The following is a 13,532-nucleotide window of genomic DNA, read 5'->3' as shown; positions in this document are numbered from 1 at the left end:
AGACTTCCCATTCAGATGGAGAAGCAATAATATGATTTTCAAGATGACTTCAATGGCAGTCATTTTTTACATCAGTCTGGAACCATTTTTATTTTAGACTAACTTGACATCATAAGAAATCTTTTAGTTAAAACAATGCGCTTTTTTGACCATTAATTTAGAAAGAGCAGTAATAAGATTTTCAAGATGGTCACTCTTGTGGCCAAATTGGATGTCCAAGCTGAACCATATTCATTTAGCACCAACTGGACATCATAAAATAGCTTTTGGGGAAAACCTGATGCCAGCATGACTTTCCATTCATCGGAAGTAACAATAACACAATTTTCAAGATGGCTGCCATGAACATTAAGGACATCAGATTGGCACTATTTTTATTTAGGTCATAATATGTCTTTCAGTGAAAACTCCATGTTGATATGATAATCCATCCAGGTGGCACAGCAATATCAGGATTTTCAGAATGGCTGCTATGGCAGCCATATTGGATGTCTGAGCAGGATCAGTTTCATTTACGACCAACTAAATCTTGCTAATGGTGTGTGTGTGTGTCTGTGTGTGTGTGATTTCAATTTTTAACTTAGCTTTAATATTTCTCAGTCATATCACTATGATGTCTGCAGTGTGGCCATTTATAGTGATATCTAGTACTAGGACATCATGTGGCAGACACATAGTGTCCCAACCAGTCACATTATCCTGACACCAGGCCAACAAGTCCTAACACTAACCTCTTAACGCTGAAAGCCAAGCAAGGGAGCTGTTAGTACCATTTTTATAAGTCTTTGTTATGATTTGACTGTGTTTCAAACTCATGACCCCTGCATCCAAGGTGGATGCTCTAATCTCTTGCCACTGTAAGGCACAGTTCAGTACAAGTGGGTGGGGATGATATTCCGAACATTAAGAAATGGCTATAAATTTGAAATCAACCACTTTTAAAAAATAAAAGATTTTGAAAAAATTCAAGAACAAAAATGATTTTTTTTACATGTTCTATCCCTGCAGAAACTGTGGGAACCAGTCTAATGGGAACTGGAGATATTATACCAGTGCAATGATGTGTGGCTTAGCAATCAGCTAAGAAGGTTACTGTGTGAACATAACAAGCTGTTAATTGATTACCTTATTAATATAATATGGAAAATTTAATCCAAATGTGGAATGATTTAAGAGGTGTTACAAGTAGTAAAGGGATCCAAGTTGGCCAATGATGGCTTTCAAGCCTTTGACCAAAGTCAGCTTACCTTTCATGGTGGTGAGATAAAAAGGAGACTAACCAGAAAATATGATGTCATCAGAAACACTACTTTGAGTTTTTGTATTCTTTAATTGTTATTGAATTGTTCAAGATGTTTTAGAGAAGTATTTATTGGCAGCTCATATATTTTTGTTCATTCCAAAATGCAAAAACATGCACTCTCTTCCAAGCTAAAAACCACTGGCCAACAAATAAGAGACTCCAGAAAACATATAAAGTCAAACTCAGGAACTTCCTTCTCAGGGTGAATGTAGCATTAAAAAACCAGCCAAAGGAAAACATGACCTGTGAACTTCTTTGCAGGCAAAGCATGCTTGTTTTTTCTCACCCATGTGACAGAAAAATCTAGCTGTTTTGCTAACCTTACTTTTCTTATCTCAGTCTAGTCATCTCAGACCAGTCGTCTCAGTCAAGATGTCCACATGCTCAGAACTACTTTTAAAAAAAGAAACCCTTCTTGTCTTCTGCTGTGCCTGATGCAGTTGTTCTAAAATCAAACAACAGAAGACAAATAATGTAACCCCATGACTGAGATTCCCTTGTCTTGGTCCAAACCCCAACATAGATTCTATATATCATTGCTACTTCTAATGCCGATACAAACAGTACATTCTCCATTCTTCACAAAACAGAAAGTGATTCAAATGAAATCTGGACAGGAAAACTACTGAGAGCATGTCAAGTGTGAAACTTAATAATCACATACATGTCAACAGTGATCACCAAAAAGAAAACTAAAAATGCATGTGGATTTTAAAAAATCTTTGCAGTGAAGTACGTTATAAAACTTTTTCATTTAAATGACAATACACTGGTATTCATTACTATTGCAACATTTTCCATTAAATTTTGAAACTTAGTGTTTTATTAATAGAATATTTGTGCATTATGTCCAAAAATTGTTTTCCTTTTCAGTCCTCTTAAAACACACAAAATTTATGTCGATAAAAGATCTATTGGTTTACAAGCCAATCTACTGATCAAAATCTACTGGTTTGGTATCCTGGCTGTGTCATACGTAAGAATTTACTGCCATCAACAAAGTATCTTCTAACACACATTTATATGTTTGTTGTTAATAATACTAATAATAGTAATGAAATTAATGTCACTGAAAAACATTATGATCATTCCAGAGCAAAACAGTTTGGAATGCTATACTAATCATAATAATGTATCTAATGTTTAAATAAATATAATTTTAAAAAAATATATAAATATTTAATAATCTTTTTATCTCACAATTACTGAAATTGATTTGTGCATCCAACTGAGCCAGTTTAGCCTAATACTTGAAGAACTTAGTACATTATATATGCTTATCATAATATATATAATTTTCAATTTAAAAAATACCTACCTACATAAATTTTAAAATGACTGCAATAGGAAATATGCATACTATTTGGGCCTTATTTTGTAAACAACATACCAGTAATATATGGCTAATATTTGTCCATCATTGTAAGTTATGAATTCAAATAGTTATTAATTAAAAGCATAACTACTTCCGTTTGAGTCCAGATACAGTCCCGATTCTGATATTAGAAGGTTCCAGAAACAAATTTTTTTACAGTTTGGAATAATTTTCCATTTAGATGAAAGAATTTTTTCAGAAAATGGTCAAGTATAGTGGTACATAAAGCTGTTCACTTCAAGAGTAGCCAGTAGCTTCTCGTGGGTCGGTGGTTCTTCCCTGGGTTTTCCAGGGTTCTTCCTCCACCAGTTATACTGGCCACCATGTATAGCCTATCTTGTGCTGAAAAATGGCGTTAAACCCTAGAACAACAACAACAACAACTTTAAGAGTACTCATTGTTATCTTAAGACCTTATCAGTCTTATTCTTGTGTTCTGTTTTAACCTGAGAAGACTTTATTTATTCACTGGTATTCCAAAGGGCTATTTGATTTTCAGGTGAAATAACTATTCTGGGATTATTGTGAATCCATTCAAGGGCATTTTGGATTATATCACTGTGATACGTCAAGAATGTTTGCACATTCAAAATTGAAATATGTCAGAACACCATTGGAATTCAGGACTGCCTTGATACTGTAACACCTAACTCAACAAACCAAAATACTTGGCACTATTAAGAACTACATTCCTTTTCCAATAATAATACTAATAATGATAATGTAAAAACATGAAACACATGAAACATAGTCACAAAAACATGAGGCAGTTCACTATGTTACCTTAATGGTATTGTAAATGGAGTTTTGCATGCACAAACTTTGTCCAATTAACAACCTTGTTCTGGTCCTCATAACGTCACGCCTTGTTCGCGAGTATTAATGAATTCGTCAAGGAATTCATTTAAAGACATCAGCAGTTCTACAAGCCCTGGAATATCAACATTAAGTGGAAAGAAGTTCGCATAATAGCAGTTATTGTGCAGTATTCATTTTCATGCTGGACGATGCATGTGTCATGCTGGAATTTCAAATGAATAGTTTAGGAAATGAATTATTATATCTTCAATGAGTGTGGAATATCAAAGCTAGAAATATGATGTTAGTCCATAAATTAGCGACTTCAACCATCCGGTGAGTTTTATTACAGAAACAGCAGAGATGCAGGATTAGTGATGGAATCAATGTGCCCAGCCGAAGAATCACATTTCTCTTGTCAGACTTTTGTTGAACAATAAGTTAGAACTAATGTTACTGTTCATTATTGTAAGTTCTTGGTTATGTAGAACTTGTTATTTTACTTGTGGAAACAGTATGTACTTGATAGGGACTATTTCTAACCGTATTACAACTCACTGCATCAGCAGTAAGTTGTAATCTCTTGATTCACATCAAAATTCACTTGCCCGTTTCATTCAGTTCTACTTAATCATAGAAAAGAATATATAAATAAGATTAAAAACAAAAACGCACAACACAGACATTGAAAGAACAACTTAATTCTGTCTAAATTTTGTGTTCAGAGGGATTTTTCCATGCATTTTGAACAGCTGACTTGGTTACTGCCATGGCTAACCCTGAGGAGGACAAACATTGATTGGCTAACTAAGGTCATGTGACATGAATAGGAGTCTATAAATACGAGTGCAGGCAGTGCACCGACAGATAGCTGTCAGTGCGGCAAAGCATGAACATCTAAGTAGAAAATTTTGGCCATCTATTCTGAACCCATCAATTATAATTTTTTATGTAACTAATATTAACTTTGGCACTCTAAAATCCCAAAATTGAATCATTATTAAAATTTTTAAATAGATTTATTACATGATTGCTATTGAATTTAAATGCTTTATAATTATTATATAATTCTTTAAAAAGCCGCTGCTATTTCCCCCACACTGTTCAAGTACACATGTACTAAAAAATTTTTTTTATTGAGATCACAATACTGTGTCAGAATGTGTTACAGTCAATCTAATAAATTTAGCTGTTAATATATGCATGAATTTAAATAATATAATTAATTAAACCATAATATGGTGTATTACAATGTTGTGTTTTGGCATTTGGACACATAAGATTGTTCTGTATTATCAGAAGTGGATATTGTTGTGACACACACTGTTGTTGTAAAGTCACTCAGTGATATTGAAAGGCATGTTCTGTCTCACCTTTATTATTTATAAAAAGCATTTTTAAGTTTTGAACTCTGGTCTTTTGATATATAACACAAGGGGTATTACAATACTCTATCGTCGAGGCTCATTCACAGGAGGCATAGTGATTTGAGATATCAATAGACAGGTTATGATATTTGTCTACTTATAAGGTTTATTATTATTATTATTATTATGTAACATATTTTCACAGCTCCATACAGTTTAAAATATTTGTCTAATTTATTTACCAGTCCATCTCAAATTTCTGACATGACATATCTCTCAAATTTTTGCAGAGATGGCATGACCAAACTGCAACTACGTGGTTTCCGCATGTTACTCTTAACATGGGGTGATGCTGCCTTCAACACATGCATCAGCAAAATTCAAATTTGAGGTAAATAGCCAATGCATACATAGGTGTTCTGTTCTGAATGGGATTAATACTGCAAAAGTGAGTGTTCTGAAGGGTTTAATACCATGGTTCAAGAGATGAAAGATTACATTTAAAATCACATACAAAGGTCAGTAAAATTAAATTGATCAATTACTGGCAAGCAGCCCAATAATCTGCATGATCAAGAACGCCAACACTCTAGCACAAATAGTGGCTTATGAAGTTTTGATCTGCCATCAGTATTCTAAGAAAAAATGGGCGGAGACCAACTTCTTGGTATACTGTTGCATGCTAAATCCTATGCAACAAATTTTATGTTTTATCTCTTCTAAATAAGTTTTCTGCAAAACAGCTTGTACATACATACATATTACACTTTGTGTGTGTGTGTGTGTGTGTGTGTGTAAATAATGTAGCAGTTTTGACTTATTACGCTCTGTACATTATATTTGGCTATACCACACCCACCCACCCTATGTGAAGCCTGTTCGCATGCCCTCAAAAGTTGGGAAATGAACGTACATTACATAGTGAAAGAAACTTGTACATAGTGAAAGAAACTTTAAGACACATTTATCTTATACGTTTGAAAAAGAAAAACTGGTTAAGATTTGTTATACTTTTTGTAACTAACTGGAATTGTGCAAACAAATACCTCAAATGGAAGAAAAACAACAAGGCAATGATATTGCGACTCTATCACAAACCTCATCAGCACTTAGCTCACTCATATTGACTTGTACACAACTTCAAGACCGGAAATATGTACAGTATTGTTCAAATACTTAAAATTACTGCCCTAATATTGTTTTGAACATTTTGAACCGAAAAGGAAGGATATTATGTGAGACCCTATGTCCAGAAACAAAAGCCAAATGACGTTTTGCTTGCCCGGAAGTAATTTATTCTGATTCCTTTGCTTTAATCGGTCGAATTCAATTTCAGACGGGTTCCTTATCATTACATTAGGTGTTAGATTTCTTTACTCATTTTGGTTAGCTCATACTTTTGTTCACTGGTTTGCAATGATAACAATCGAGGAATACCAAATATTTCACGTACCTACATGTATACACAAACTGCAATACACACGTGAACGTACGGACATGTTCAAGTCGATTACCGACTTTGGTGCGAAATAAGCTTCTGCGGAAACGTAAGACGAGTAAGTGTTTCACTAGAGACCTTCATATAGATGTATTGTATGACGTTTATAAGGTATTGTTGGTTTCAGTGATCTCGATCACCAGTTCAGGACGGACAGCCACGTCACTTGTCAAAACAACCTTGTTAAGAGTCTTGTATAAATAATGTAGTACAGGATATAAAGACATTTTTACAGTGAGTTTGGAAGAAATAAGCCCCCATTCACTTTTGGATTTCGAGATTGTCACTTTGGAGATCACCGACCCTTTTACAGAAAACAAGACAGATTAGTTTCGATGGGTAGAAACGAAATGTATCCTCGACCCGGTGTTACGAAACACCCAAATCCAAACCAAATTGCATTGTGTCTGCCATCTCACCTCTAAATTGCAACGCTCCCCTCCCTCCTCCGATCTAAAATGAACCTGTGATTTATTGATATGTAATGAGTCAAGTGGGATTATAATTAAGATTATAACCTTTCATTTTAATTTTTAAACAATTCTTTTTCCACAAACCCATTTTTTTTCCAAATAAAAAGCAATCAACCTATATCGTGCTTACGAAATTTGTAAAGGTTTCAGATTAATGTGAGTTATTTGACTTTATGAATACGTTCTTATTATAAAGGCATTAGGTATACGGACAGAGACAAATGAAGACATACTTAACAAGATACATATATCATATACTTCACATATATGGTGTTAGCTTTGAAATATTGATCAACCCGACACAAGAACACGAAGTTTTAATGAAGAAAAAAATGGGGTGGGGAGAGCATTGTCATTTATAGGTGAGACGGTAGACACAATGCGGTTTGGTGTGGATTCGCCTGGACTTGGGTGTGGATTTGAGTGGATTTGGGTGTTTTGTAACACCCTTCTCGACCTGCCAAGGTTTGTGCCCGTAACGTGAATTTTAAACTATTAAAATAGCCACAGAAGGCGTTTGACTATATCTGCTTCTTTTATTCATAGTTGAAAAATGTTTATAAACTCTAAATTCTTTGCCAGCTACCGTTGATGCAGGTGTGTCAGAATTTATTTCAGGAAATACGTCCATGGTCAAAACGTCATTTTGTTGAAATACACTCAAATATGCACATTAGATATATCTTTGGATGTATATTTATATGGATAGAAAGGGATTGTCCTGGCTTTTATAAAGTTGTTGCAAAAAAATCGCAAACCTCAATATCTTGTTGCCAATTTTCAAAAACATTTGCCAGAACAAGTAGTGAATATTTTTCCAAGTCTATTAATGTAAAGTAATAGGCAATGAAAACTGAAAATGAAGGGATACTTATTGCTTTATTGGCAACAAGCAATACAGTCATAATATTACAAAATAAATCATTACATGACTGTTTTGCACTACTTGCATGGTCTTTGCATCCCGCATCACCATTAGTGCATTGGTATGACTGTTGTCACCTGAAATAAATGCATTATTAAATGTAAAATATCTACTTTCCTGACATCTACAGTCTCTATCTCTCTTTTTAATAGAAACATAAGGTATTAAGCAAATCTATGTTATGCACATGTAAATTATTTTCCAAATAATATCTTTTCTTTGTAAGGAACTTTAGTTAGTGACATTTTAATATTAAAACCCTATGGTCGTTCTTTGCAATGTAAGATGTGACATATAATGCAACTGTTGAGTTCATGCATTCAGGAATTAAATGCCCCCCCACCTTATGGCTAGCTTCACAAAGTATATCTCCATGAACCAGGAGTTCAGAAATTTACTTTTGCCCTGCTTTACATGCTTTGCTTGTAGTGAATTGCTTCCTAAATCCCAAGAATGATCATTGAATGGTGTAGATTTTTTCTCGACAAGCAAACTAGGATCGCCATTCACAACAATGTAACTTAACCTGGCATTAATATACTGTATATATATCAGCGTTAATTACCATCATTAAACTAATGGAAGGAATGAAGAAACATATCACAGAGCATATGTGCCCCCCCCCCAACAAAAACATTCTGAATAAATGTTATTTAGTAAGCAGTGTTATATGCCTATATGAGTTAACAACAAGGAAATAAGGTGTGATGTAAAATGTGGGAAATAGTTATCACATGTATGGTAGCTTGAGACCACATTTGAACTGTTAACGTAAATTGACACCCATTTTAGGCATTGTTCGCTATAACAGAAAAGGGCATTGTTTATTTGTCAGTCAGTTGCTAATGCTTTCAATCACTGTAGAATAGGTGGTTTCTTTGAAGTTTGTCAAAGAGACTCGAGTCTAACCTTTGGCTATTGTGCAGTTTGGGCACAGCTGACCAGAATATGAAATGGGGGCATGTTGGGGGGGGAATAACGCAGTCCACAGGAGAAACTGTGACTCTTTAGAATTTCACGTGTATTGGACCCGAAAAATCCATGAATATTTAGTGAAAACAGTGCTTAAATATGCTGCAAAAAACTTCCCAATGGTAGGTCCCAATCTGTGTGTTTTCGGATTCAAGATTTTTTGCATGACATGATAGAATAACTGATTGGTATTAACTAAATATATTCAACGACTATTTTAATTCTTTGGAAATCTTTCTGTACATTTGAAACTTCAACACAGAAGGGGCATTTTTCGTTGGAACGTATTCAGATTTCTTGGAATTTCTTGGAAATGAAAGGACTTTCAAGAAATAGGAATTCATTCACCGTGCTGTAATTTAATTCTTTCACTTTTGTATTTTCAGAAATAAATTATTTTCAATTATGCAAAACTTGTTTGGTTTGCTATTTCTTATTGCATAATTTAAGTCCCTGGAGTCGTAGCACAGGATTGATAGCAAAAGTAAAAGATCAATGAGCAAAATTACCATATATTAGTTAAACCGCCTAGATTCCTGTTTGGTGATGCGCTCCTTCAAAATATCACAACCAGTTGTAAATGAATTGATGACTTGTGCCTTCATACATATAGCACAGAACATCTGCTTTAACTTTATATCATATCTCAGCCACGGACACCCAAGTTTACAGCTGTCGAGACATTTTTGGGAACTTTTGACCCATTCATCATGATGTGGTGTTGCACTTGAAGCATTACTACCATCACTACATGCAGATGATGTTGGACTGTCAGGTATAACATCAGGTTCAGAGTTTTCTGATGAATTTGCACTAAATCCAAATAATGCTGTTAATTTTGTTAACTTACTCTTAGGATGAGACGATGAACATGCAATGTCTAACTTATGTTTACCCATGATAAAGTTGCTCTGTTGACAGTATATAATTCTGTTTGAGATTTTCTCCATTTGCTTTGTATTTATACACAGCAATTGGTACTTCAAAGATAATCAGTTTTCTCTGAAGTTTCAGCAAATTTATTTTATTGGTACATTTAAAAAAGTTAAGCAACAGAAGGATTAGCCATCATTCAATTAATTGTAGCTGGTTCGTTTCGTGTCTTCAAAGGACGGTTGATTGTAGGTATAGTCCGGTAGCATGACTGAGTTTATCACAGTATCCAGTACTCAGGCAAGATGTCAACATAAGCGGATTTTAATGTAATAATGCACTGTATAGATTGGTTTGTCAATATGAACAAAGGATTTGTTTATGTAACAGATAGATTCCTGTGTATTGTGTATCAAGTTTGTGGCTTCCTGTCCCAGTTCCTTTGAAAGTCTCCATTCCAAATCCATGATTGTATGCACAAATTAAACAGCTAAAAAAGGTTTTTGCCAAAAAAATCAGCAGTTGGTATATTTTGTTGCCAATTCGGAATTTCTTTTGCAATTTGTGACATTAGTGATGCCCGGGACAATCCCTACATAGACCAGTTTTCAATCATTAATTGGTGACTGTAAAAACTCCACATTCTATTTTTGACATCCTATGGCCATGTGACATCTAATTAATAATTCAAACATACTGGACATGTTTTATATCTGTAAATGGTATATGTAAGACATCAACCCTGAGATTTATGTTTTGGGGGTCGGGGTCTTACTGCCTAAGTAATGGCACTTGAGTAGCTTATTTTGATGTCGACTAACATCATACCGAGAAGTCATATTTAAAAGGATGATAAGAATCTTGAACAAAACAAGGCTATCAAAACACTTTTTTGAATATTAATATATTTTTATTTGTTTCATTAAAGAAACATACTTCATCTTAATATGATTTCGGCATTTCTGGCATAAATTGCTTTCCAGGTAACTGACATGTAGTCCAGTGAAACTTCAATACAGGTCCATTTGCTTGTGTGAGAATTAGAATTTATTAGAAAAAAGACAGTGTAAGTGAAATTTGACTAAAACATTATGACTTCAGTTTGTAGAAAAGCGCCAACATGGACTGCCAATTGTCATATATTCCTGAAAATTTGAATTATCATTCCAATTTTAATTGTCATCGGAACACGCTGCATATCGCCATTATTTTGGCAGTAAAACCTCAACCTCAAAACATAAATATCAGGGTCAATATTTTACATTGTAGAACTAATGTAAGACTAAAATTGAAGGATAAAATTTTTTCATTATCCTTTATTTCTTTCTCCATCTTTGGTTTGAAAGCAAAAAGGTAATTAAGAATATAATGGATGGTTTTATTAGCTTATAATTCATGAAATCTTTAGTTTAGTTGAATAATATTGACACGTTATGCACATTTTTTTATTGAGATTTCTTCTTTTCATTTGATGATGTTATGACATCATTAAAATAATATCAATTAAACACTAATACAATAAAAATAGGAATGAAGCCGGTGGTCTTGGTTCGGAGTAAAAAAAGAAAATTGACATTATACATTTTGGACATCATACATATAATAACATGTTTATGTAGTTAATTGGAATAAGAGGTAGTTGTCTGGATGAATACCTGAACTGTCACAGAATGTATTTTGTTATTGTCATAAACAGTACAGTATTTTGTCATAAACATTATGGTATTTTGTCATAAACAGTACGGTGTTTTGTCATAAACAGTACAGTATTCTTAGTGACACCTTGTGGCTCTTTATACTTTATTCTTGATTGTGGACAGTATTGAAAGAAGGAATGAGAAAGGGCATAGACAAGCAAAAATGCAAAATGTTATGCTTAAACATAAATACATCAGAGTTAAAAATGTTTGCTTTGTCTCTTTGCTTATGTTTTTCTTTAAAAAAAAGATATTTAGCTCATAAACATATCGGCCTTGCAAAGACCCAGACGTTTTAAACTTGGAATGATGTTGATGCAAAATTTACAGTGTATGGATGGAACGTTTGCATGTGACATCAGGTACACAAGTCAATACAGGTTTACAATCACATATAGTAGATTAGACACCTTCATCTTGGTTAACAATTGACAAAGCGACAGGATAAGGGCAGTTTCAACATGTTGATTATACAGTATATAAGTTAATTCATCTCGGATTATGGTTCTTTCCATATATTTCTATTGCAAAATAAATTACCATTGAAAGAAATGTACTCAGATTTTTCAAACAATTGAATAACTGTTGAAAATAAGATTATTACATCCACATTATTATTATATAAATTGTAGGCTCGATATGTAAGGTTTACAGTCAAAACTGATATGTAATCAATTCACAACATACTCATCTCAACCTGACATTTTTAGACTTGTGTATTTTGTTTTTATTTAGATGCAGTAAAGTCTACTTTCCAACAAACTTGAAAAATTATACCCCAGCAATCAATGTGTGTGTGTTTGATTTGGATTTTTAACATAGCTTTAACAATTTTTCAGTCATATCGCTATGATGTCTGCACTGTCTAGTACTGGAGCATCATGCCACAGACATTTAGCATGATGTCCTACCCAGTCACATTATCTTGACACCATGCTGAAAAGTCCTAACACTACCCTTTTAATGTTGGGTGCCTAGCGAGGCGGCTGTTCGTACCATTTTTAAAAGTCTTTGGTATGACTGCTGGGGTTTGAACCTGCAACCTTCTGCACCCTAGACAGATGCTCTAACCACTAGGCCACTGGAGCGGTCCCAGCAATCAATGCATATCTAAATTAACTCTGAGCAGAAATGCTAATTATCATTAGAAAAAAGCTCAGTGCCAATAATTTTATTGCATTATGTGCTCTTGCATCTAATTGCATTAGTCAGATTTATCACTTACCGTCATGTGAACTGGAGATATGTGCTGACTCCTATGCAAGAACTCACCTAAATCCAGTTTAAAAGCTTGTGGAACATGTATATGCTCCAGCAACTGATTGATTTTCTGATGGGTTTGAGATTTGGATTTTTTACGTAGCTTTAACAATTTTTCAGTCATATCGCTATGATGTCTGCACTGTGGCAGTTTATAGTGAAGTCTAGCACTGGGGCATCATGTCACAGGCATATGGCATGATGTCCCACCCAGTCGCATTATCCTGACACCAGGCCGACCAGTCCTAACTCGTAATGTTGAGCACCAAGCATGGCAGCTGCTTGTGCCATTTTTAGAAGTCTTTGGTATGACTGCCAGGGTTCGAACCCATGACCTCTCGCATCCAAGGCAGATGTTTTAACCACTAGGCCACCGAGGTGGTCTCTCTGCGAGGGGGGGGGCACCAGCATTACTTACATTTTTCAAAGAACAACTTGTATTTGTTTTAATAATCATGTTTGTGCAACATACAATTTGATAAATCAAGTATTATTCAGAAAATGTTTGTAAAAGTAAAAACAGAAAAATTATATTAAAACATTTTCATATGTTCCCATAGATTCCATAAATGCATGCATGGTTTTGCTTTTGCTGCAAAAACAGTTTCTGCATTTGATGCAGTAATTTTTTATATATATATGAATTTGCCTTTTCCATAAGCCCGATCTAATTCACTAATTATATTTCAAAGTTCTCTCTCTCTCTCTCTCTCTCTCTCTCTCTCTCTCTCTCTCTCTCTCTTACATTATGGGTCGATTTGGGTAGGCCAAGTTCATTCTGGCTGACTGTTATGGGTTGAGTAATCCCAGAATCCTTCAAATAGTACTTAGTTAAGATAGTGGTTGATAAGCATGCATACACACACATTACAATAAAACTCTAATGCCAGTGTCTAATGAAGTGATTATTGATAAACACAAAGAATATACTAATTATTAACATGCACAAATATACAATAAGGTACTAAATAATGAAATCACAAATATACAA

General features: G+C 34.2%; 2 protein-coding genes across 3 annotated transcripts in view; one reads left to right on the top strand and one right to left on the bottom strand.

The window, feature by feature from the left end:
- LOC149782280 (ubiquitin conjugation factor E4 B-like) overlaps positions 1-6,127 on the bottom strand; it is a 76,802-nt gene extending 70,675 nt beyond the window's left edge. The window contains exon 1 of the mRNA XM_089933661.1: positions 5,942-6,127. Within this exon, the coding sequence (XP_089789787.1) occupies positions 5,942-5,965 (24 nt within the window). The 5' untranslated portion in view covers positions 5,966-6,127. The remainder of the gene's footprint in view (positions 1-5,941) is intronic.
- Positions 6,128-6,265: 138 nt separating this feature from the next.
- The window catches only part of LOC149782279 (solute carrier family 35 member E2A-like), a 31,275-nt gene continuing 24,008 nt past the window's right edge, over positions 6,266-13,532 (top strand). The window contains exon 1 of one of the 2 annotated variants that reach the window (XM_089933655.1): positions 6,266-6,390. The gene's annotated coding sequence lies outside the window, so the exon portion shown is untranslated. Of the gene's footprint in view, positions 6,400-13,532 lie in introns of both variants that reach the window. The other variant, XM_089933654.1, reaches the window with a different exon arrangement.

The sequence above is a fragment of the Sinohyriopsis cumingii genome, chromosome 15, assembly GCF_028554795.1.
Source record: "Sinohyriopsis cumingii isolate HCF-2022 chromosome 15, ASM2855479v2, whole genome shotgun sequence".
Classification (NCBI taxonomy): domain Eukaryota; kingdom Metazoa; phylum Mollusca; class Bivalvia; order Unionida; family Unionidae; genus Sinohyriopsis; species Sinohyriopsis cumingii.
The sequence above is the reverse complement of the archived record's forward strand: the minus strand, read 5'-3'. Positions and strand labels throughout refer to the sequence as shown.